The following is a 23,961-nucleotide window of genomic DNA, read 5'->3' on the forward strand; positions in this document are numbered from 1 at the left end:
GCCACCTTCTGCACCCTGACCTCACCCTCAGCAGAATCCCTGGGGACTGGGGCGGGCTCTGCTTAAGGGCAGAGACAGCTCTGCCCAGCCCCACCCCAGGCAGGCCACTGCACTGTTCAAATGAGGTGCCTTGGTGAGCCCCCAACCTCACTGGAGGGGCAGCCTGGCCCAGATGGTGATGGCCTGGCTCATGAAGGGCAACTTTGGGAGGGCAGGGTCACAGCCTAGTCATTGGATGGCCATGGCCTCCCTTATAATTATGGCCACAGGCTATAATTACTTTCTCAAGAAACTGGTGGATATAACAATGGCATCTTCTTTTGTCAATGTTGCTCCAATTTTACACCCTCCCCACCCCACTTCCAAATTATATGAGATGTTCTAGATCCAAGCATTTGGATTGAGAGAGAGAACAGTTAAGGCATTATGACAGATACATATGAAGTTGACACACTGAACCTTTATTATAAAGTAGACCGGACTTGTCTGACCAGGTAAATTTCTACCATCACCAAGTTTGGGTGTGAAAGGATCCCTCAACAGGGCATGCACCCCAAAAGCCCAGAGCCCTCTCAAGGACGAGCCAGGGGAGTCAGCCCCACCCACTGGCACCCTTAGCCTGAAGCCAAACTGCCCACCCTCCAGGCTCCCCACAGCAATCCTGACCTGCACTCAGGCCAACAGGCTGGAGGTTCTCAAGGGTGCGCCCCCTCCTCTCACACCATGCTGATGACATCTAGGGAGTCACTTGCCAAGTGGGCAGCCCCCTTAAGCAAGGCTGTCTGCTCAAACAGGCCCTCTCTGTTGCAGCCTGGCCTCATTTAGCAGAAGCCTGTGGGCTCAGTCATCTTATCCCCATGCACCCATCCCCTGGTCCACTGCCAAGCCCACCGCTGAGCTGTAACAATGACCCAGACCCAGGGTCACTTTCTGGAAGAGCAGTGGCCTTCACTGCCTTGAGTATTTGGTCAAAGGGCTGTGAACAGGAAAGGGAGAGGTGGGCAACTGTGTCCCTGAGCACCTCTCAGGGTGCAGGGGTCCCCATACCCTTGCAGGGAATGTGTGATTCTGAAGAACAAGAAACCCTGTTTCTGGCATGGCACCCGGCACTCAGCAGGCAGACAAGGCTATTGTAGAAATTCCAGCAGCATCAACTGACACCCCTCCCCAGTGACATCCACTTCACTCTCCTGTTCCTACTAATATGACAAACCAAGTGCCTCAAATGCCCACGGGCCCCGCGGAGAACAGCACTGAGGCACAGGCTGCTGGGTGAAGCCACCCAGGGTCCACTCCAGCCATTCTCCTGGGGACAGACGCCGGGGCCACCCTCCCTGTGATTTCTCATGGACTTGAGCCAGGGAGGAGAGTGACTGTGAGCCAGAAGAGGCAGGCAAGAGGCCCTGCTCCTGACACTGCCCAGGCCCACGGGGGAAGAGAGACGGAAAGGCAAGATGGGTACCTTGGCAAGGGGGGCCACTACCAGAGGCCACCCTGGGCTATGTTGAGCCCCACATGCACCCTCGCTTGATGCCCAGCTGGGCCCTGAGATCTGCCTCCCCACACACCCCTGCAGGCAGGCCTGGCAGAGCAGAGGCCCAGTGGGCTGGCCACAACCAGGATCTCCCAGCTCTGAGGCTCTGGGTTGCCTTCAGCTGGAGGCCAATGGTGTGCCATGCAAGACTTCATGAAGCCCCCGAGACCAACAGCCAACCTGTCTTCCTGAGGCTCCTCTAAGGACGCAGGCTTAATACAGCCAGAAGTGAATCTCAGACTGACCCCTGTCCCCGGCAAGCGAAGCCTAGCTTCCTCTAGATCTCATGTTCCACACCTTCCCGCAGCTTTCAGAGTTGAGATTTTATTGCCTAGGTGCGGTTCCAAGGAACAACTTCTGTTCTTGGACTTACACGGAGATTGCTCTGGGGACTCCCTCCGGCTGCCTCCCTGCGGCACACAGCCGCTCCCTCCCACCCCACACACCCATGTGCAACCTCTGTAGTTCAGACCGCCAGGAGCACACGGAACAGGAGAGGACCAGGGTAGAGGCCAGCAGTGCCTCAAACCCATCCCTGAGCCCCTCGCAAGGGCTCCGGGCAGCATCTCTCCAAAGGAAGCCTCTGGGAGGAACGGGCATCTCTTGGTCTCAGACCACCAGTAAGATTCTGAATCTAGGGCTGGATGAAGCAGCAGAACCATGTAAAAGCTGGACAGTAACACAGGGGCCGTTTCCTCCCTCTTTCAAACTGTGCCCCCCACCCTGAAGCCTGACTCCTGGGCCATGGGAAGGGGCGCCTCAGCCACACCCTTGGCAGTGCCAGGAGAGACAAGGAAGCCTTGGGGGGGGCACTAAGGCACAGTGGGATTGTCCTGGCACAGCTGTCAGTGCTGTGGGCCTGCTCCCAGGTGGTGGGATGGCTCCAGGCCCCCCGGCTGGACAAAGTGGGCTGGTGGTGGAGGGGTGCAGGAGCTTGTCCAGTCATTGGTGAAGTCACCAAAGACCAAGTCTGGCCACTCGCCAGCCCTACTAAATAAGAGAGCTGTTAAGAATGGAAATTTCTTAAGGAAAATCAAAAACCCAAGCTGAACAGAAATCTAGTTCCCCGCTACATCCGGAAGGTCCTCAGGGTTACTGGGTACCACCTCCCTTCCCAGCCCACAGAGGCATCCTCTGAGACCAGCCGCAGGCTGAGGACGGAGACACCAACCTGGCCCCCCTGAAAACTACCTGTGAAATCGAACTTCAGGAGAATGGTGTGATCGCACAGCTGTGGCCCAGGAACCAGGAAGCACCAGAGCTCCATGCAGACAGGAGGGCTGGGCCCTTGTCCAGTGCAAGGGATGGGCCGCTGTGGGGAGGGCAGGAGGCGCAGGCAGGCCTGGGGCTGGAGGTTTCAGCCCCACAGGGGCCAGGGTCGGAACAACCAGTTGCTCTCTGAGAAGTGCAGTGGCATGTACTTGATAGGCTAGCATGGGAGGGGACACTGGCTAAGACCACAGACCACACGTGTGTGCTTGCCCAGGGAGGAGCATGAGACCCTCTTCCAGCTTTCCTCCCAGGAGACTGAGGGGTCATGGTGCAGCATGACCCTTCACCAACATAGCCCCTCCAAGCAGACTGGGCCAGGATCCCTGCAACCCTGAGCCACGGGGTGGGCCACCACTGGGGAGGAAAGGACAGGAGATGGGAAGACTATGTCCCTTCCCTCCAAGTGCAGCAACAGAAAGGCCACTAGGGGGCCACTCGGGCTGGCTTGGTCACACTCCATCGTCAGGGACTGCCGGAGAAGGCCCGATGCCCCCCAGCCTCCGGGCCATGCTGATCAGCGAGCGCAGCTGCACCAGCTTCAGCGGCCCCACCTCGCGGGGGTCCTGGCTCTCCAGCCACTGCAGAGCCGTCTCCAGACCCCGAACAGCCTCCCCAGCGGTGGGCACAGCGGCCTCCTCCTCTCTGCCCCCCATGACAGAGGACAGGCTGGCTGGGGATGGAGGGGCCAGAGCAGGGGGCCGGCCCAGGCCTGCCTCCTCTCTGAAGCCTATGGGCAGCCCCCCATCATCGTCCAGGTGCAGCCACTCGGCCACCTCCTCGGGTGCTAGGCGCTTGTAGGCCAGGGCTGCCAGGTGTGTGAGGTCGCTAAGCACCCTGCTGTGCTCCGCAGCCTCCTCCGCCTGGCCTGCCGGCTGCCCAGCACACTCCTCCGCTGGCCGGGGCTCAAAGGCTGCCCGTAAGCCCAGCAGCCAGCAGCGCTCAATGCTGCCAGCCTGCACCAGGTCCCAGGAAAGGCCAGCCAGGTAGAGCATGTCCTTGAGCATGAAGCTGCGCATGAAGTCCAGCGGGGAACCTCCAGCGCAGGACACAGCAAGCCGCAGCAGCTCCCGCTTGTATAGCTGCTTGAAGGCAGCCACCACTCCCTGTTCCAACGGGGCTGGGATGTGCGCCCTGCTGCTGCCCTTGGACAGGAACAGCACCCGCACGGCCCCGTCGGGGGTCTGCAGTTCCTCCGGAGGGCCGAGGGGCTCAGGCCGGCACCGCCTGGGGGTTTCCTCGCTCTCCTCCAAGGCGGGCACCCTGGTGGCTGGGCTCGGGCAGGGCGGGTGGGCCACCAGCAGCACAGCCTTCTGCTGCAGGCAGCTGCGGCGCAGGTAGCGTCTGACACCGGGGACGAATTCCTCGAAGAACCAGCCCCGCAGCAACGGGCGGCTGAGCCAGGCGTCCGGGCTGTAGCGGTATGAGGCTGGAAACTTGTCCTGGTTGTGGTGGCGCAGACTGGGCGGGTCTGGCAGCTGCCCGATGACCAGCGGCTTCAGCTTGTGGCTGCCGGTCAGGTTAGCAGCTAGCAGCACAGTCACCCGGTCGCCCCGCCAGCGTCGGGCACAGTCCCCAGCGCTGGGGTCCCCTGCGCCTGGTGGCGCGGCCTGCTCCGGAAGAAGCTTCCAGTAGAGGCCGGTGACGTTAGCGTTGTAGATCTGCTCGTCGCCGTAGCCGCCCTCAGCGGGCGGCGGGGGAACCGAGGCCCGGTCGGGGAGGAGGCCGGAGCCGGGAGGCAGCGCGGGCTCCTGCTTGACCGGCGGACCAGGCGCGGGGCCCGCGGCCGCTGGCTCGGCTTCGCCGTAGATGCGCTGACTGGAGATGCCGTGGCGCTTCTGCCAGCGCCAGAACCAGCCGTGGCTGGCCTTGAAGGTGCACTCGGGCCCGTAGATCTGGCGTGCGAAGGCCTCGGCCTGCGCCTGGATGAGCGGCCCCGACAGCGGCACGCCGTGCTGGCGAAGCGCCAGGAACCATGAGTAGACGGCGCGGTCAATCTCCTCCTCGTTAGCCAGCCGCATTTTCTTGCGCTGTGTGCCCACCTCGCCGCCCAGCTGCTCCAGGAACCAGCGCAGTTTGGGCTCGTCTTTGAGCCAGCCGCGCAGCGTGCCGCCGGGCACTCCGAAGTCGCGGCACACGCTGGCTTGCCGCTCGCCACCCTTGACGCGCTCTATGGCCTGCAACTTGTCCTTGATGGAGTAGGCCTTTCGGAAAGCCATCTTCACGGCCACGCGGGGCCGCGGCCCGGGCGCGGGGGGCGGCGGTCGCGCGCCGGGGGCTTGGGCGGATGCAGGGGGCCGCGGCGGCTGTGCAGGGCGCCCGGGCGGGGGACGCCGGCCGCGGTGCGGAGTCGAGCCTGCCGCGGGACCCGCGGGGTACATGGCAGCAGCAGGGGCGCGGGGGCCACACGCCGGCCCGGCCGGCCGCGCGGGGCGGGGCGCTGGGGGCGGGGCCGGCCGCGGCCCACCCCTTTGTCTCGCCAGCTCGGCGGCGCAGGCGCGCCGGCCCCGCCCCGCGCCGCGCGTCACCAGGCGCGTCCGGCCTCCAGCCCCGTCCCGGCGGACGAGCCCACTGCTCGGAGAGCTGGGGGCGGGAGCGCTGCGGTCCTTTTCCCGGATGGAAGCTCCGTCTGCCCTGGGAGAGAGCGAGCCCCGCGGTGGTCGCCCACTGCCTCGGTGTCTGCAGGGCGGGAGAGTCGCGCGGAGGGCGCCGCCCGCGAGGCGGAGCGTGCGCGCGAGCCGCCTCTCCCGAGGCCGGCCCCGAAGCGCGTGGTAGAGCCCGCGGCTTCATTTCCCGTGCGCGGCCGGCGCTGCCCTCCCTTTCCGCAGCTGCCTGTGCCGCGGGGTGTGCCCTCTGTTGCCCCGTCCTTGGCTGGCGTGTGAGTACCGCGCCCCGCGCCGGAAAGCGCCGCACGCACCGCGGAGGCGCTGGCAGGAACCGGGGAGCTAGCGTCGCCGGCGTGCCGGCCCAGGGCGGTGGGCTAGCGCAGCTTTCCCGGCGGGCGCGGAGGGCCGTGCCCGCGGGGCCACGTGGCTGCTGGACGCGGTGGCCCGAGCCCGCAGCCTTTGAGTTGTCTCGTGCGCATTTATTAAGCAGCCCCGGCACGCTGGTTCCGGGCGTGCGGGGCATGCGCGGGCCTGACGCGGGTGGAACCTTGACCCAACCTCATGAGCGCGGGAAATAATACGCGATTCCTGAGTTTATCCAAAGCGCACATGTTCTCTGAGAGCGACCCGGTCTTGACTTGGATAAGGTGGTTTGGGCAGGGGGTGACGTCGAAGCCAGTCTCCGAAGAGGGAAAGCTGACGCCTTCGCGAGTGGGCTAAGTGCGAGCAAGTAGGGAAAGGCTCGTGCGGGAGCCATGGGGGCGGGGCGGGGCCTGATGGAGGCTGTGCGCCGGGGTTTCCAGAATGAAGGGCATCCTGGAGAAAGAGGACTGTTGTGTGGTTAAACTTTGGGGAGGTCCCCTCCTGTCGACGGAGTGCCTCTTGAATTGGCACGTAACTGAGTGGTCTTGGCTTGTGGCAGAAAATGACGCTTTCTCTTACCTGAGGAGGCTCCCACAGGAGCAGCTCTAGCACCCCGACCTTTGAGGGTGGTGAGCTGGTAAGTGGATTGGTTCAGATGCAGTTCCGTCATTCCTCAGCCCTCCTGTACCGCCTCTGCAGGGTAATGTTCTGGGCCCCGTGCCCAGCCTGAAGGGCGCTCTCCAGGCTGGCCTCCATTTCCTCACCTTGGAGTGGGGGTGCTGTGGGGTTCCCGGGAGCCCAAGCAGAGTGAGCGCTCAGCCACTGGATGGGCAGGGGATGACTGCCACCTGGAGGATCCCGGTGTGGGGCCAGCCCCCGTGGCTTTGCTTCTGGGGGCCTGGATGAGGCTGAAGGGTTAAGCACTGGTTGGCAAGCATGCTTGACCAGTGTTTTTGTGAGTGAAGGTTTCTTGAAGTTGATTTTTAAGAGATCGACTAGAAGTGTACCTCTAGTACATGGTGCTGTGGTGTCAGTTTTCCAGGAGCTGCAGGCGTGAAGTGCTGGTGTGGGCATTTGTTAGGCCCTGGCTCTGTGCCCATAACTTAAGATGACATGTTTGGAGTGAATGGCAGTGCAACATTGACTCAAACACAGGCATTGGAACAAGATGTGGATCCCCAGCTCCTCCACTCACTGCCTCAGAGGTTTAGATCCAGCACTTGTCTGCCAGCTGCATGTGAGGCTGGAGACACAGGTGTCCTGTGTGCATGGAAGGGTTGAAGTGTGTGCCAGAGTGGAGTCGTCCTGAGGAAGTGGAGCGCAGAGGCCAGGCTGGTCAGGTGAGACGAGGGCATCATGGGCTAAGGCAGAAATAGAACTGATGTGACTGTGGTGTTTCAGGCATGAATGCTGTTGTAGCTGGCTGGGCCTGCCCTGCAGCGACTTGAGCCGCCACAGTGTGGTGCAGAGGCCCGCCCCCTTCCTACCAGCAGGACAGTTTGGTTTGTCTGAGTGGGGGTTGAGTATCCAGAAATCAATGTAGGAAAGCATCTGAGTAGGAATTTGGAGGCCATGGAGTTCATCCACCCTCCCTCCCTGCCAAGAAAGGCTGTGGATGTCAACCCCGTGCACAAGTACCCATCTGCAGTGGTGCTGTCCAGTGTAGCGGCCCTGCTACATGGCCTTTCTCGTTGACTGACACATTCCCAGTGCTTGGCTCTGCAGATACAGAAAACTCAATTGCGCAGCACTGGTCTGGGCATTGCTGGCCAGGGGGCTGCAGACCCTGTCCCACACTCTCATCCCACCTTCCTGTGAAAGGTGGGCAGAAATGTTTGACCCCTGGGTGGACACTCCAGGAGCACCTCCATGTGTATGACTGCAGCAGGGTGATGTGAGCACAGCCCGGGGAGGGGTCGAGGCCTTCCCCTTCACCCAGGCTCACAAAGACGTGGTCCCCCAGCATCTTTGTGGGCACAGCTCTGCCCGGCCGTGCCCTCATCTTCCTTCGGGGCCTTCTAGCAAGGAGCATCCTGGGGGGTCTGTTGCCAGGTTCCCTGTGCTTGTACCACAAGAAATGCCCTCCCTGTGGCCCACAAAGGGCTGCATGTGCTTTGGAGACCGTCATCTGCTTACCACCAGTGCTGACTGCCAGGCGCTGGCCTGGGAGAGTCACAGAGGGGCCTGGCTCACAGGAACCACCTCTGCACATCAGCTGCCTTCACTACAAATGCCGGTAGCTGGTCAGTGGCGTTCCTCTGGGGCTACCCCAACTCTGGATGGGTGGCTGGATGGGGCAGTGTCTGCCTTTGTGGGAGAGCTCTCCATGTGCTTGATGGACTAGGTCTGGGTCCTAGTGACGGGCAGCTCAGCTTCTCACCCTGGAGGTCTGCAGTTGCTGGCAGCTGGTTGGTTCACTTCCAGGAGTGGAGGGTGGGGACCCCTGAGGTCCCCCCTTCCTTCTGGGTTGCTCTGCTGTTTGTGAGCTTGCCTGTCTGTGCTGTGCTGTTACTGGCTAGCTACCACTGCCTCCTGGAAAAGCCACTGGAGAAGGTCTGACTGTCCTGTAGTAGTGTGAGCTCCTTCCTGGACAGCTGTAGGCGTGCATGTTTGTGTCCTCAAAGGGAAGAGTCCAGACTCAAACTTGCTTTTCTATTAGAAGAGACAGGCTTTAATCTGTTAGGTCCACATGAAACGGGAGTGCTCAGGGAGGAGAGAACAGAGGAAACAGGTGGGCTCTGGAGTCTGAGATACAGAGGGGCTGGGGAGTGGCTGAACGGGAGGCCCAGCTGCAGTGCAGAGGAGCACCCTGCCACTTGGTCCTCCTGTGTCCCTGAGGATGCTGGCCTCCACCCCCATGCTCACCTCACACTAGGTCACTCCAGCACCCTCAGCACCTGTGGCCAGCCTCACCAGGTGATGCTTTGTTGGCAGGAGCAGCTCACTGCCCGATCTGCGGAGAGCCCTCCGCTGCTCCCGTGACCCCCAGAGCTTTGCTGCCAGCAGCAGGTGATGGGTGTTGCTCTGTCCGGGAGCCTGCCCAGTACCTTCTGTGTGCACTCCAGGCAGCTGCCTCCCCTTGGTCCTTGTGTCTTCCCTGTGGCAGAGCACCTGTGTGTCCCATCCATCAGTGACTTGATGCTGACACTCTAGTGTTTGCTGCCCTATGGGGTAGATGGGGACAGTAGGGGCCTTGGTGGCATGGCTCCCATTGGAAAAGAAAGATGGACCCCCCCCCAGGGCTCTGGTCTTTGAGCAGCTGGGGGAGCCCCCAGGACTGGGCAGAACGGATGGGTTCTTTCAGCCAGGCATGGCTGAGTCTGCATGTGGCTTCCTCAGCTTCCCGGTTGCTGCCTCTGTGTGTTTGGGGCCAGGTACCTAGTGTCTCCGGCCTGTATCCCCCACCTGTGCACCTGGAAAGACGGTATGCTTGCGAGCCCTTCTGTGCAAGCCTGCTGAGGGAGGCCCTGTCCCAGTGTGGGCACTGACACTTCGTGACTGCTGAGGCTCCCGGACTGGTGCTTGTCACCCGGTGTCCATCCGGCAGCCTGGACAGGGCAGGGACCCCCTCCACAGCTCCAGGTGGACAGTGGCGTGCTTGGGGTGCTGGCTCAGCTCGACCCTGGTTGCTTCAGCTTGAGTGAGGAGCAGACTGGGTGCCGCCAGTGGGAACCCCAGGAACTGCTGGCTTCACGGGACAGTGGAGCCCTGCTGCTTGGAGCGGGTGGACGCCACCACCTCCTGGGGTTTTGGTGGTGGGTCTGTCTGGTGCCCACCTCCTGTTTCCTCTACCAAACTTGCTTCTCTCCTTGCCACGTCCCCAAGCAGCTCCTGGAAAGGCCCTCCAGCCTTCTCGGGCCATTCGGTCTGACTGCTTCTAACTCTGCTACTTTCTTTTAATGCTCTCCTAGGAGATCAGAGTGAAAGTAAGTACCCTCTGCCCCCGGGGTTCCCTTCACCTGAGCTAGAGCCCCCCCGGTCCCACTGTTATGCTGCCTGAGGAGTTCTGGTCCCGTCAGGTGGGACTGTCTTGCTGCTGCCCCAGGCTGAGCCCCTCCTGCCTCTGTGATGAGGTGGGCACCTCCTGAGCAGGTCAGGATTGGAGATTGGAGTGCCAGCTTCCCACCTGTGGGCAGGGTATGGAGCTGTGGCCCTCAAAGCCCTGAGCAGAGTCGGTCTGATGTCAGGTGCCAAGGATAGCATTGAGGCCAGTAGGGTCTAGCATGGCTTCAGGACCCAGGGGGCCAGCCTGGCAGGTGAGTTTGAAGAGGCTGGACCAACCCAGACTGAGCTGCTCTGATGAGGGTCCGCCAGGGGCTTGGGTCCAGAGGCCGGACGTCAGACAGGCTGCAGCCCTCCCAGGGACAGTGGGTGATGTCACAATGCCCTGCGTCCTGGACACACCTGCTGATCTCCCACCACTGCCTCTGCTGTCAGCCTGGCCTTGGAAAAGGCTGTCACCAGCCTGGGAGGAAGGCTCGAGCGGGGAGCCCAAGGACCTCTCTGAGCTTGGGGCTTCTCTTCCTCGGCCCCAGCTCCTCACTGGGACATCATAAGAGGCCTGTGGCCTGTGCTGTTAGAGAACCCCAGCATGCCCCTTCAGTGTGCAAGGAGGAGTCGCCCAAACTCCTAGGTGGTATGGGGTTCAGGTAGCCGACACTTCCCACAGGGTGGCGGAACCAGGTTTATGTTTTGTTCAGGGTGTTAGGACAGAGACAGATCCCCCAGCAATGGGAGGGCAGGGTTTGCCTTCCAGGCTGAAAGAATGCCTTCTCTCTAGAGACCTCGTCTCCTGGGGGTGAGAGCCTGGCCAGTGGCGCCCCCTGCGCTGGAGGATCTGCTTCATTTAGGGTCCAGCGAACAACCCCATAGCAGCAGGGGTTGTTGGGGTCGGTCCCGAGGGAAAGCCTCTCGACTCAGGCAAGTTATCTTCCGAGTGGAGGAGTATCTCCAACACTTCTGTTACGGGGAGCAGTGTCCAGAGTCGGGTCTGTGGCTGAGAATCCCTGTGCTGATCACAGCCACCCCTCTCGACCAGAACAGCCAGGTGAGCTAGGGGACCCCAGGTATATCCTGAGAGCAGACCGGCCCCAGGAATTTCTGGGCCTAGTGGGCCGCAGTGACCCAAACCCCTTAGTTCTTACTGAGTTGGGGGCTGCCCTAGCGTTCTGGGCTGGCTAGCAGAGTGGGGGCCTCTGTGCCAGCAGCAGGATTGGGACTTGGCATGGAGCAAGGCCATTGCTCAGTGGGCAGCGGATGACTAAGCTGGAAGGAACACCACCTTCAGTGAGAAGGCAGGGCTCGTTCACTGGCCACAGGAGCAGTTGGGGTGAAGCACTTCCCACCTGCCCCCACCATCCTGGTGATGGTGCTCCCAAAGGCATGGGCTGACTGCCTCCTGGTCAGCAGACAGCTGCAGCTGGCCAGGGAGCTGGTTCTGACTCCCTGCCTGAGCCGCTGGGCTCCTTCCTTTCAAGGCGAGTACCAGCGTCCTCCCTGGTATTTCCCTTGGTGTGGCCTTGCAGGGCTGGGGCACCCCACACTGTGCTCCTAGCTGTCCTTTCTCTAAGGTCCTGGGTAGCTCCCCTTGGGTCACGTGCTGCTCTGGATGGTGGGGTGGCTGTGGTGGGTGTGGGTGACTCGGACAGCCAAGCACATGTCTGTTAAACAGAAGCACAGTGACTTGGGAGGTGGCCAGACTTACCAAAACATGGGATGTGCACTTCAGACTTCAGATGGGTGACCAGTAACTTCTCAGTATTTGTCAGATTTTCATGGGACATACTTATCCTGAAAATCATTTGTTTTGTGAAAGTCAAAGTAGCTGAATGCTTCCTGTGTTTCACCTGGCAGCCTTCCTTGGGGGCTCTGCGAGGAGAGGGTTCTTTGGCCCAAGAATGGTTGGAACACGTGTACACACGCAGCTGTGTGTTACTTGTTTGCTACTTAACTGGATGTGACTCTGGTCTTGGCGTGTCACTTCTCAGCACCCCCAGCGGGACATGTCCCCAGGCACCGCCAGTCAGGCTGAGGGGGGTGGGGGCATCATCCCCGTGGGACCCACTGTGTTGCAACTCCCTTCTTGTGCTTGCTTTTTAACGCTGCGCGGAAGATGAGGAGCGGGCAGGCCTCCTGTGCCCTGGAGACCGTCTGGGAGGACAAGCGCAAGTATGGGGAGGCGGAGCGGCGCTTCTACGAGCAGGAAGCCACGCGAGCCGCTGCCACCCAGCAGCTCCTGGCTGAGGCACCAGCCATGAATGGGCCAGGTCAAGAGGACACCGAGGACACTGAGGAGGCAGAAGGCTCTGACAGCAGCAGTAGGAACGACGAGGGGAAGAAGCCAGCGCAGAAGAGAAAGCACTCCCCGAAGAGCCGGCTCTGCCAGGCGGACCTGGCCCTTGTGGGCCTCTCGGCCGACCATGTCTGGCTGGACAAGCCATTCTTCGACCAGGCGGAGAGCTCCTACCACCAGAGGCTGGCAGACACGGCTGCCAGGGCAGCCCGGCCGCTTGCCCTAGCCCCCTGGGGTCCCTGCGCCCATGGAACCCAGGTGGCCTGCCACCACGTGACCTGGGGCATCTGGGTCAACAAGTCTTCCTTTGACCAGGCCGAGCAGGCATTTGTGGAGTGGTCCCAAGCCCTGCTGCTGGCTGCAGAGGGGCACAGCAGGCAGAGGTCTACAGACACAGGCCCACTGGTGGCTGCTCCCAACCTGGCCCTCGTCTGTCAGCCCAGCCCACCGGCCAGTGGCCAGCCCCTGCTGAGCAGCCTACAGGCGCTGGTGCAGGAAGTATGGCTGGAGAAACCCCAGTACGATGCTGCTGAGAGGGGCTTCTATGAGGCCCTGTTTGACGGCCATCCCCCTGGGAAGGTGCGCGTGCAGGAGCGAGCCAGCCAGGCTGAGGGTGCCAGGCGGGGCCGCAGAGACCGGCGGGGCCGCAACACCATGGGAAGCAAGCGAACTGGGCCTCGGCGTGCCGACGGGGAGGCCCCCTCTGCCCAGCCCTACTGGTACTTCCTGCACAAGGACGCTGAGGCCCCCTGGCTCAGCAAGCCCACCTACGATGGAGCAGAGTGCCGCCACCAGGCTGCTGAGGCCCTGCGCATAGCCTGGCACCTTGAGGCTGCATCCGTGGCTCACCGGCCTGGTGCCCGGTCTGGCCCATCCATGTCCAGCCTGAGACCCAAGTAGGAGAAAGATGCTGAGTGGGTGTTCTGCCTGGGCCTCCCCAGGCTGGGGCCCCGCGTGCCCTCTCCCCCTCCCCCTGCCCACAGGGCTCTCCCGAGACTCCTGAACCCAGCTGAGTCAGATGCAGGAGTCATTTGGCAGGGGTCTCTGTCTGTCCCTGGGATAATACAGCCTCCAGGGTCACCCCTGGAGGTCACCAGGATCCAGGGTGTTGGGGGAGGGAGGGGTCAGCCCAGGGCTGAATCAGACTTCCTCAAGGTTTCCCTTTTGGCTGGGCAGCTCCCTGAGTCCCCTCTGTCACAGGTCAGGGCAAGGGGTGTGGTGAAGGCTCCTGGCCCCTGAGCCCAATGGGGCAAGATACAGTGGTCCCCTGCCTGTCCTTCCTGTCCTCCCACCCCCGTCCCTTGTCCGTGTCCACTCCTGAGGTGAGGTGGGTGTCTCAGTGCACCAGCACACTGGCCGTCAGGGACGCAAGTCTGAAGGATTCTGCGGGGTGAGGCTGACCTGCCTTCAGCCCGGGGACACACTGCCACACCAGCTGTGATCTCTGAAGGTCAGGAGCTGGGGGCAGGCCAGGGCCAGTGGGCCTGAGAGAAGGCGAAGCGCAGCAGCAGGGGCTGGGGTGCAGCTCGCAGGGCCGTGAAGCGGCCTGCAGACCTGGCTCCCTGGCTCCCTACCTGGGCCTGGATTCTGGTGGGAGCCCTTCAGCTCCTTGGTGGGGTTGGATTTGCTGTTTTGACAGGATCTGGGCCTTGGTGTGAGCGGCAGGGCTGGGACCGCATTATGGCAGCGGTGTCTCTGTTGGGGCGGGCAGTGGACCTGAAGCTGCTCACGATGGCTTCTCATACAGGGTGGCGGTCATGGGGCCTAAAAGCTCTTGTCACCGAGGGGACGCTTGGTGAGGTCCATTCGAGGCTGGGGCCCTCAGCACAGGATCGGGTCTGATTCTGCTGCATTGGGTGAGGAGTGGGTGGGGCACGGGGCAGGCGTCATGTCCGCAGGTCTGGGCGGCCCCTCTTCCTGTGGTGGGCCATTGTGACAGGTTTGCAAAAATAGCTGGCGTGCAGGCTGTAGTTTGCCAGCCCCTGGTGTAGAGCAGCAGCTCTCAAACTTACTGGTCTCAGGACCCGCTGCGCTTTCATTGTTTCTCAGCTTTAACCACGTTAGCAGTTCAAACAAGTGCTGAAAGCACATACTTCTCTACTGAAAACCAATAATGAGCTTTTACAAGTTAATGTTAATAACGCTGAGGGCAAACAAGCATAACTGTGAGAAATAGTTCACCTGTGATGGAAAGTTCCACAAGCAAGATGGCCTCATCTTACATTTTTGTGTATCTTTGGTGTTGGCCTGCCTGGGGGCCACTGTGGTGTCACTGCTCTGGCCCATTTGCCAGTGTGTGTCATCTGAGTGCCAAAAACTCAGCTCTGCATGGGGGTGTGATTGGAGGGGGGTCTTGCAGAGGTTCCTGGCTAGTTTCGAGAGCTGCTGGTCTCAGGGACACACCTGGGGACTGTCGCATGAGCACTGAAGGAAGTCCTGTGTGGGGAGCAAGGGATGACATGGGGGTCTTACAGGCTGGTGCCGTTCCCTGCTGAGAACCACTGGTGCTCTGCCCTGGACTGGAGCTCTTGTAGCTCAAGGATGGCAACAGCCTCCCTGCACCCTTCACATCTGGGCTAGTGGAAGGGGCACTGTGCAGACCAAGCCTGGAGCCTGCAGGGAGGCACCTTCCCCTCCCGGCCAGGCCACCTGAGCACTCCTCCTTCTCCCAGCAGGAAAATGGCCACAAACTTCCTAGTGCACGAGAAGATCTGGTTTGACAAATTCAAATATGATGATGCAGAAAGAAAATTCTACGAACAGATGAACGGACCTGTGGCTGGCACCTTGTGCCAGGTAGGGGCTGCACTTGAGGCCACTGAGTGGCTCTGCCAGTCCCAGGAAGCAGGGGACATGGTTGGCACGAGTGGCCCTGTACCAGGGGCTGGTGGTGGTAGCTCTGGGGGTGGTGGCCTTGGCTGGCTCTGCTCTTGTCCAGCACAGGACAGCGCACTTTGCTGTGTCTGTCTCCCAGGTGGCAGAGACGGCATGCACACAGGCGCCAATCCCGCCAGTGCCTAGGCTGGGCCTGCAGACAGCACACCCCAGGCCCTATTGCCGTAGCTGCAGGCCTCTGGCACCTTCTGCTTGCTGCTGTCCCGCTGAGTTTTCATTCTGCAGATGCTTGCTTACTTTTATTATTATTAAAGTTTTGTAATGAAAAAAAAAAAAGACTGTTTCTTTCTGCACTGTCAGCAGGAGAACGGCGCCAGTGTGATCCTCCGTGACATTGCAAGAGCCAGAGAAAACATCCAGAAATCCCTGGCCGGAGTGAGTATCCACAGCCCGTGTACCCGAGGGCTCGTGCTGCTGTCCCTGTGCCTGACGGCCTGTGACTTTTCCCCAGTTCTGCTGATGATTTTGACCCTATGGAGCAAAGTTAGGAGGAGGTGTGCAGTGCAATACTCTGCTTGGACATGGCCTGGACCCAGGGCACCACTGGAGACGTCTGACTCTTGCATCCTGCCATGCTTCCTACCTGCTTGCTGGCAGTCACCAGGGTCTCCCTCTTGCCCTTATCCTGGGCTGACACTGTCATCCTCCAGGGTGATACTCCTGCTCAGCAAAGCAAGTGTGTGATAGGCTGCTATCTGCTGTGCCTATTGCCAGGCCTCACCCTCCCCAGAGAGGTGGGGTTACAGGGCATGTTGACTTCAAACCATGGAATGAGCACTGTCTTGAATTTGAAGCCCAGAGAGGGGCCCTGCAGCCAACTTGGCCTCTTGGTCTCAGGTGAGATCAAGAGAGGAGAACAGGGCCATGTCCAGCTCTGTCCTGGGCCTGGCTTGGGAAGGATGTTGCCCAGAGGTGACAGACCTGCTGCTCTGCCTTCCTAGCCAGGGCAGTCGGGACCTCATTCTCCCTCTGGGAGGCAGGGTGGTAGACATGTTGTGGACAGAGCTGCTGGTTCTGGAGACTGGAAGAGGATCCATTCCCGTGCCTGCCCCATCGGCGAGGTGCACACATGCCTCATCATGTGGCTTCTGGCTAGCAGTGTCATTTCCTTCTCTGTCCTGCCACTCTGTGGACCCTGGGGCAACAGTGGGCACCTGGGGGATTCAAGGTCATCTCCCCTCTCCAGACCCTCAGCTTCATCACATCTGCAAAGGCCTTTGCCACGAGAGGTCCTTTTTCAGAGGCTCTGGGGATGTGTGTGGGCACGTCTGGAAGCCTGCTGCATGCCACAGCTGGTTTGGGAGTACTAGTACCTGGGCCAGAGGTGGGCAGCCCTGGCGGCGTCCCCCAGAGGTGTGCATCTGCTGTCCGCCCAGCAGGCCTTGCTCTCCGCTCGGCCTCCACTTTAACCTGAATCTGCGTTGCCCTCTACCATCACTAAACCCACCTGCCACCTCTGCCTGCCCAACCAAGTTTGACATAGGATTGAGGTGGCATGGGGTCTTTGTATCCAGGCCAGGCATCTGGGCTCCTGCCCCGGGGGCTCTCGTCTGGTCCTCGGGATCCTGGCTCTGCTGAGGTTGGCACCTGCGGCCTGGTCCGGCAAAAGCATGTAGGTGTGCTGCTGGGGCTTGGGGACAAGTCTGTTCAGACTACCATAACAAAGTGCCACAGCCCAGGAGCTTTAACAACAAATTAATTTTCTCCCAGTCTGGAGGTTGGAAGTCCAACATCAGGTATGGGCAGAGTTGTTTCTGAGGCTTCTCTCCTTTGGCCATTTTCTTTTTGTGTGTTTATATCATCCTCCCTCTGTCCAGGTCTAAATTTCCTCTTACAGGGATACCTGGTATTGGATTTGGACCACTCTGACTTTATCATAACTGGGTTACCACGTAAAGGTCCATTCTCCAAATAAGCTCACCTCCTGAGATGCTGGTGCTTAGTGGACCCAGTGGTCCCTGGGAAACGTGTGGTGCCAGGCACAGGGTTGGAGGTGGGCATAGAGGGTTCTGGATTCTAAACTCTGATGTAGGGCACTGCCCTGAAGCCACCACTGTCAATGGCTGTTACTGGACCTGCCTCACTGAGTCTGGAGTTCAGGGCCCAGAGTTCCCTGGCTTCTTCCTTCCTTGCCTGGGTCACAGTGGTCCAGGTGGAGGGGTCTAGGGCAGCCCCAGGACACAGACTTCATGGAAGGGACTGGTGGTGCGTAGGACCCCTAGCTCCCGGGTCTCCCCACTTCCTCTTGGCCTCATAGTGGGTGGGGACTTGATGGGAGCCTGCACTCTTGGGATCTGTCAACTAGCAGTCCTTACTCAGTATTGTCACCAGGTCTACAACGGGAGGTTCTTGGGACTGGGGCCAACACTCCAGGCAACAGACACAGCAGGGAAAAAGAATTGAGGTGCCAGCCTGCTGGCTGCTGCCAGAACATGGTTCATGTGCTTAGCAAGCACTGAGCCCTGGGGTGTGGGTAGGGGGAGTCTGTTGGGGAGCCTGCTGAGATTGGGGCCAGCCTGCTCCAGGAGCTGGGCATTGGGCTGGAAGGGAGGCCATGTGCCAGGTGCTTGCGGCCAGAACTCGGGGGAGTGTGGTTTGGGGGCCCTCTGGGGACGGTGAATCCAGCACAGCTGTCAGTGTGTTGGATGGTGCCACGATTCCCTGCCCATAGCAGGAGGCTGCAGGGCAGGTTGGAGTTGGGCAGCATGCAGAGCTGAGTGGTATGAGCAGCCCATTCTGGTACTAGCTAGTCTGGGCTCTTCCCCAGTCATACAGCCTACGAGACCCATCATGGGAGCTGGTGGGCTGTGGGAAATGTCAGCCTTGTGAACAGATCACCCATCACTCCATGGGTGCCTGCCAGCCTGTCCTCTGGGAACTTCAGTTTGTTTGTGATCTGGGGGTGTGCACAGCAGGGGAGGAGGCCACATGGTTTATCCTGTGACTGGCAGGTGGGCCCCAGGCCTAAGGTCTGCTGCAGGAGTGGACACGAGCCCTCAGGAAGGAGACAGGTGCACTGTCCTCAGAGTTGTTCCATTGAGGCATGGCTATGCTGAGTGACCTCGTGTGCATGTGGCCTGAGGGGTGTCTTGGGCAACCCTGGTGAGCTCCCTGGGCAGCACCTCTTGGGACAGATGACAGGGGCTCCTGGTCAGGGAGGCCTTTGAGGGCAAGCTTGGTGAGCCCGGCAGCAGGGGACCAGCCCAGGGTAGGCAGGGCTCAGTGTAGGCTGCCGTGGAGCTGCTCTCCCTGCACAGGCATGCGCCTTCCTCCTGCCTCCACTGCGTCTCTGAGGCCCCAGGTCAGGCTGCCCCAGAGACCGTGAGTCCTCTTTGTCCCACCCCACGGGGCAGTGGCAGCCATGGCTCTGAGCTTAAACCTGTCTCTGAGTTGGGGTTGCCCTGGGCCCTCTGCCTTTTGTCCTGGGATTTCTGCTTTGCTGAAAATGAGACTTCATAAGCTTCCTTCCCTTCACCTGGGTGGGACATGGCAGGTAGACCCAGTAGTGTTGAAGGGAGCTGTGGCCTGGTGTCTGGTAGGTGTCCCACCCTGCTCAGGGCACTGCTTTGAGTGGCTGTGAGTGGGGGACTAGGAATCCTCACGCTGGCCCTCCCTTGCAGAGCTCAGGCCCTGGGGCCTCCAGTGGGCCTGGTGGGGATCCCAGTGAGCTTGTCCTCCGGATTGCCAGCCTGGAAGCAGAGAACCAGAGCCTGCAAGGAGGTGAGGCCCCAGTGAATGGTTTGGGGCCCCATTGCAGCCCCTGCTGTGTGACCGGCATTCCTTTGCTCCCAACAGTGGTGCAGGACCTGCAGCAGGCTGTCTCCAGGCTGGAGGCCCGGCTGAGTGCGCTGGAAAAGAGCTCACCTGCCCACAGGGCCACAGCCCCCCAGACCCAGGTGAGCGTCCCAGACCCAGGGATGCCCCATCCCATGTGGGCTGCTCACACAGCAGGGAGGGGCCTGCCGACCACGGTGTGCAGCTGGGGCCGGGCTGTGTGGGCCTCAGTCTCCTTTTCCCCATGGCAGCATGTGTCTCCCATGCGCCAAGTGGAGCCCCCCACCAAGAGGGCAGCCACCGCTGCAGAGGACGACGAGGGCGATGACATCGACCTGTTCGGCAGTGATGAAGAGGAGGACAAGGAGGCTGCCCGGCTGCGGGAGGAACGGCTGAGGCAGTACGCGGAGAGGAAGGCCAAGAAGCCTGCACTGGTGGCCAAGTCTTCTATCCTGCTGGACGTCAAGCCCGTGAGCGGCTCACCTCTGACCCTGTCCTGCTTTGCCATCGTGATGGGATGGGAGCTGAGCTGAAAAATTGGGGGCAGGGAAGGGGAACGTGGGTGGGGCAAGTGATATGCGCACTTTTCTCGGGGCCCTGTGCTGGTGGGGGCGGGGGCAGGGCTCCCCTGGTGTTGGCAAGCTCCTGACCCCAGCCTTTCCCACCTTGTCCCCCAGTGGGATGATGAGACAGACATGGCCCAGCTGGAGGCCTGTGTGCGCTCTGTCCAGCTGGATGGGCTGACCTGGGGGGGCTCCAAGCTGGTGCCCGTGGGCTACGGCATCCACAAGCTGCAGATCCAGTGTGTGGTGGAGGACAACAAGGTGGGGACAGACCTGCTAGAAGAGGAGATCAACAAGTTTGAGAAACATGTGAGTCCCTGAGTGACCTGTGGCCAGGCAGGGGTTAGGAGTGGGGTCCCTGGGGAAAGGACACTGTTTGACTGCTGGCTTCACTCCCCTCAGGTGCAGAGTGTCGACATCGCTGCTTTCAACAAGATCTAAGCTGTGGTGCCTGCACGTGATATTAAAGATGTGATGTTCCGGCTCTCTGGCTCCTGTCTTGGTCTGGGCCCCGTGGGTGGGTGGGTGTTCAGTGGGCTGCACTCTGCCAGGCCCCAGGGCTCTGATTTGGCCTGCATCTCTTGAGTCCCACCTGGGCCATCTGTCTGTCCTGTTTATCTACCAGTGCTCCCAGGGACTACCACCATCCTCTCCTATTTTGGTCTCTCCACAACCTCACCCCTCGGTCTGCCCCATCTGTTGTCCACCCTCCCGTCCTCACTCACCCCTCATTTGCAAATACCACATCCGGGTCAAGCTGTTGAAGCTGGAAACAGTGTTCACTGTAGGGACTACTGGTCCTCTGCCTCCAGACCACTCCCTCCGGGCTCCATTTCCAACCAGGCTGTCTTGCTGCCGTGAGTGCAGTCATGGCCCCCCAACTCTGACAATCCCTAGAAGGCAGCTCTGAGGCCACTCAGGACCCCAGCCCTCCCCATTAACCTTCACCACAGTCATGCGCCACCCACCACCCACCCACCCACTGGAGCCCTGGGCCCTGAATAAACTGCCCTGTGGTGTCCTGCTACTGTCCTGTCACCTCTCCCCCAGCACGGCTGGTAAGCAGCTGTTCTCAGCATCTAGGCAAAAGGATGTGGGCTTCGGTTTAGGGTCAGCGCTGGTGTCCTCCAGGGCTCCAGGCCACACGGGAGTGGGTTGTCCCCTCAGTGCCAGCTGCAGGCTACCCTCCTTGCAGGACTCCTGTGGGCCCAAGGCTCAGGACCCGAAAGCCTGGGCATCGGTGGGCAGGTCCTGCCCGCTGCCTCTCCTCAGGCCTGGGCTGGTCCCTGGGTGCGGCAAGGGCAAAGTCCAGCTGGACGTGGCCCTGGACCTGCACCGTCCCCGCCTGGGCAGCCGCCCGCCCTTTCGAGCTGCCGGGAAGGCGGCCCCGCCCCGCCCTCGCGCGGCCCCTGGGAGCGCGAGTCACGTGGCCGGGCGGGCCGAGTCCGGCTGCGGCGACATGGCTGCAGAGCAGGACCCTGAGGCCCGCGCGGCCGCGCGGCCGCTCCTCACCGACCTCTACCAGGCCACCATGGCGCTGGGCTACTGGCGCGCGGGGCGCGCGTGCGACGAGGCCGAGTTTGAGCTTTTCTTCCGCCGCTGCCCTTTCGGTGGCGCCTTCGCACTGGCGGCGGGGCTGCGCGACTGTGTGCGCTTCCTGCGCTCCTTCCGCCTGCAGGACGCAGGTAGCCCCCGTCCCAGGGAGCCCTCCCCGCCGGGAGCCCCTGGACAGGGCCCTCCCGCCCGACGAGGGCCCCCCTTCCCTCCGCTCTGGGTGGGGTTCCCGGGGTTCCCCAGGGCCCCGCCGCTGGACCCAGCCCACCAGGGCCTTTGTCGTCCCCCAGACGTGCAGTTCCTGGCCTCGGTGCTGCCCGCAGACACGGACCCTGCGTTCTTTGAGCACCTTCGTGCCCTCGACTGTTCTGGGGTGACAGTGCGGGCCCTGCCCGAGGGCTCCTTGGCCTTTCCTGGCGTGAGTGCTGCTGAATGGGTGGAGGGGCGCCCAGTGGGGCCTGGTGGTGCCGAACTGACAGCCCTCCCCGCAGGTGCCCCTGCTGCAGGTGTCGGGACCCCTGCTGGTTGTGCAGCTGCTGGAGACACCGCTGCTGTGCCTGGTCGGCTATGCCAGGTGGGCCAGAGGCCTGGCTGCCCTGGGGTGGGGCTTCCTGCTCCCATCTGGAGGATTGTCCAGCAGCGCCAGGCTTCTGACCCTGAACCCAGATTCCTCTCCGTCCCACAGCCTCATTGCCACGAATGCAGCACGTCTTCGCCTGATTGCAGGACCGGAGAAGCGGCTGCTGGAGATGGGGCTGCGACGCGCTCAGGGTCCAGACGGGGGTCTCACAGCCTCCACCTACAGCTACCTGGGTGGTGAGGACCAGAGAGGGAGGCAGGGGTGGGGAAGGAGGAGGCACACCCAGAGAGTCCCCCACTGCCTGAAGTCCCCCAACCCTGCCTGATGCCCTGGCCCAGGCTTTGATGGCACCAGCAACGTGCTTGCAGGACAGCTGCGGGGTGTGCCCGTGGCCGGAACCCTGGCGCATTCCTTCATCACCTCCTTTTCCGGCACCGAGGTGCCCCCGGACCCGGTCAGTACTTCCTCTGCCTGGCTGCACTACACAGGGCAGGATCCAAGGACAGTCCTTGCTCTAGGCGTGGGGCAGGATAGTCTCTGCTCTGCACACAGGCCCCCTGGTGCTCTGTTGGGAAGCTTGCAGGCGGGTGGCATTCCTCCTGCCCAAACCTGGGACTGGGCTTGACCCAGTCCCCCATCTGCACTCCGGGCCCCCCACTCTTCACAAATCCCTCCCCACAGATGTTGGCTCTGCCTGCCAGGCAGGGCTCCAGCGTGGACCTGGCCACCCGTGTGGAGGCATGGCTGGAGCGTGTGTGCGCCCACCTGGGGCTGGAGGTGCAGGAGCCACACCCGGGCGAGCGGGCTGCTTTTGTGGCCTATGCTCTGGCCTTTCCCCAGGCCTTCCAGGGCCTGCTGGACACCTACAGTGTGCGGAGGTGAGGGCCTGGCATCCCCAGGGTGAGCTCGGCAGAGCAGCTGCAGCCCCCCAATCCTCTGTCCCTGTCCATAGGAGTGGTCTTCCCAACTTCCTGGCAGTAGCCCTGGCCCTGGAGGAGCTGGGCTACCAGGCGGTTGGTGTGAGGCTGGACAGCGGTGACCTGCTTCAGCAGGCCCAGGAGATTCGTATGGCCTTCCGGACCTTTGCAGCGCAGTGAGCCCCTGGAGAGGCTGTGCCTTCTGAGACCCCCTCAGGGCATGGGGAGGAAGGGATTCTGGTCTGGTTTCCACCTCAGTAGAGACCTGGTGGGCCCAGCGAGGGTTCTGGGCTCACCCAGGGGCTTGTAAGCCAAGGGCAGAGCTGGCATACCCAAAGGCAGGTTCTCAGGCGTGGGGTGGGGAGAGGGATGACATGACGGAAGAGGATGGGAGACAGGTGGGCAGCAGCATCTGAGGGGCTTCCCCCCTCCCAGGTTCCAGGTGCCTTGGCTGGCGTCTGTCCCCATCGCTGTCAGCAACAACATTGGCGAGGAAGAGCTGGCACAGCTTGCCCAGGAGGTGGGGTGGGGCAGGGAAAGGCCGTAGGGTGGCTAGGAGGGCCTGAGCCTGCAGACCCTGGCTGAGCTCAGGGCCACCTGCCCTCCCTCCAGCAGGGCAGTGAGGTGAACCTCATCGGCATTGGCACCAGCGTGGTCACCTGCCCCCGCCAGCCTTCCCTGGGCTGTGTCTACAAGGTAGAAATGGTCTCAGGCCCAGTGGGGGTGGGCAGGGAACCACTGGTTGCAGAAAGGTCTGGCGACCCATACCCATCTCTGCAGTTGGTGTCCGTGGGAGGCCAGCCCCGGATGAAACTGACGGAGGACCCTGAGAAGCAGACCCTGCCAGGAAGCAAGGCTGCCTTCCGGCTCCGGGACGCTGATGGTGAGGCCCCCCACCCCCTGGCCCCCTGGGTCCCCCAGGCCCATCACATTAATCTTGGCACCACCCGACACACACAGGGTCTCTGCTGTTCGATGTGCTTCAGTTGGCAGAGGAGCCCCCACCCCAGGCTGGCCAGGAGCTGAGGGTCTGGCCGAGAGGGGCCAGGGAGTCCTGCACTGTGAGGCCGGCCTATGTGGAGCCCTTGCTGCGACTCTGGGTCCAGCGGGGACAGGTGACAGCCCCACCCCCCCACCCCTCAGGCTGCAGCTTCAACCCCAAAGGAGCTCTGATCCCTGCCCTCTCCTCCCCTCTTCCCTCCAGCTGTGTGAGCCTCTCCCATCTCTGGCCGAATCTAGAGCCTTCGCCCAGCTGTCCCTGAGCCGCCTCAGCCTTGCACACAGGCGGCTAGTGCAGCCCGCCCAGTACCAGGTGGGTGGAGGGCCTACGTCCTCAACCTGTACAATGTGTCCTCTGCCCCCAAAGCCACCCACCATCCTCTCCTGTCCTCCCGGCAGGTCGTGCTGTCTGAGAAGCTGCAGGCCTTGGTGGACAGATTGAGTGCCGGAGGCCGCCCCTGAAGACCCCATGCTGGGGGCTGCCTGAAACTAACACAAGCCACCCACTGTACCCCACAACTTGTCCTGTGTTGTTTCTTCCCCTAGCCTTCCACTGCCTCGACCCCCAGGGCTTCCAGGGTGGGCTGGAGTCTGGAGAGGGAGTTCGTGCTCTGA

At 61.7% G+C, this 23,961-nt stretch overlaps 3 protein-coding genes and 1 long non-coding RNA gene across 14 annotated transcripts; 2 read left to right on the plus strand and 2 right to left on the minus strand.

Moving 5' to 3' along the window:
• Positions 1 to 440: 440 nt before the first annotated feature.
• Positions 441 to 5,257, minus strand: TIGD5 (tigger transposable element derived 5). Its single transcript, XM_017669595.3, has one exon. It carries the CDS (start codon positions 5,182 to 5,184, stop codon positions 3,256 to 3,258), a length of 1,929 nt encoding a protein of 642 aa, XP_017525084.2. The 5' UTR covers positions 5,185 to 5,257; the 3' UTR covers positions 441 to 3,255.
• Positions 5,258 to 5,384: 127 nt separating this feature from the next.
• On the plus strand, positions 5,385 to 19,780 carry EEF1D (eukaryotic translation elongation factor 1 delta). Of its 8 annotated transcripts, none has more exons than XM_037023407.2 (8): positions 5,385 to 5,681; positions 14,737 to 14,860; positions 15,263 to 15,334; positions 18,580 to 18,679; positions 18,755 to 18,855; positions 18,985 to 19,203; positions 19,411 to 19,605; positions 19,699 to 19,780. In XM_037023407.2, the coding sequence occupies exons 2-8, from the start codon at positions 14,744 to 14,746 to the stop codon at positions 19,735 to 19,737; spliced, it is 843 nt and encodes a 280-aa protein (XP_036879302.1). In that variant the 5' UTR covers positions 5,385 to 5,681; positions 14,737 to 14,743; the 3' UTR covers positions 19,738 to 19,780. The 8 variants fall into 8 exon arrangements, with proteins under 8 accessions (XP_036879302.1, XP_036879303.1, XP_036879300.1 ...); XM_037023408.2 differs by having other exon boundaries at positions 14,740 to 14,860; XM_037023405.2 differs by having other exon boundaries at positions 5,390 to 5,681; positions 15,260 to 15,334.
• Positions 8,800 to 10,035, minus strand: LOC140848050 (uncharacterized). The gene is made up of 3 exons (XR_012128586.1): positions 9,899 to 10,035; positions 9,549 to 9,679; positions 8,800 to 8,936 (listed from the first exon to the last, which is right to left on the minus strand). It is a non-coding gene; the product is annotated as an uncharacterized lncRNA (long non-coding RNA).
• Positions 19,781 to 20,708: 928 nt separating the features above from the next.
• Positions 20,709 to 23,865, plus strand: NAPRT (nicotinate phosphoribosyltransferase). Of its 4 annotated transcripts, none has more exons than XR_012128575.1 (13): positions 20,709 to 20,981; positions 21,141 to 21,268; positions 21,342 to 21,424; positions 21,536 to 21,666; positions 21,769 to 21,884; positions 22,112 to 22,308; positions 22,383 to 22,523; positions 22,783 to 22,867; positions 22,963 to 23,043; positions 23,128 to 23,230; positions 23,334 to 23,462; positions 23,552 to 23,659; positions 23,746 to 23,865. XR_012128575.1 is itself a non-coding variant. In XM_017669600.3 (13 exons), the coding sequence occupies exons 1-13, from the start codon at positions 20,756 to 20,758 to the stop codon at positions 23,806 to 23,808; spliced, it is 1,617 nt and encodes a 538-aa protein (XP_017525089.3). In that variant the 5' UTR covers positions 20,710 to 20,755; the 3' UTR covers positions 23,809 to 23,865. The 4 variants fall into 4 exon arrangements, 3 of the variants coding, with proteins under 3 accessions (XP_073086305.1, XP_017525089.3, XP_073086306.1); XM_017669600.3 differs by having other exon boundaries at positions 20,710 to 20,981; positions 23,308 to 23,462; XM_073230204.1 differs by having other exon boundaries at positions 23,308 to 23,462; positions 23,552 to 23,865.
• The last annotated feature ends 96 nt before the right edge of the window (positions 23,866 to 23,961 follow it).

Source organism: Manis javanica, chromosome 2 (assembly GCF_040802235.1).
Source record: "Manis javanica isolate MJ-LG chromosome 2, MJ_LKY, whole genome shotgun sequence".
Classification (NCBI taxonomy): Eukaryota; Metazoa; Chordata; class Mammalia; order Pholidota; family Manidae; genus Manis; species Manis javanica.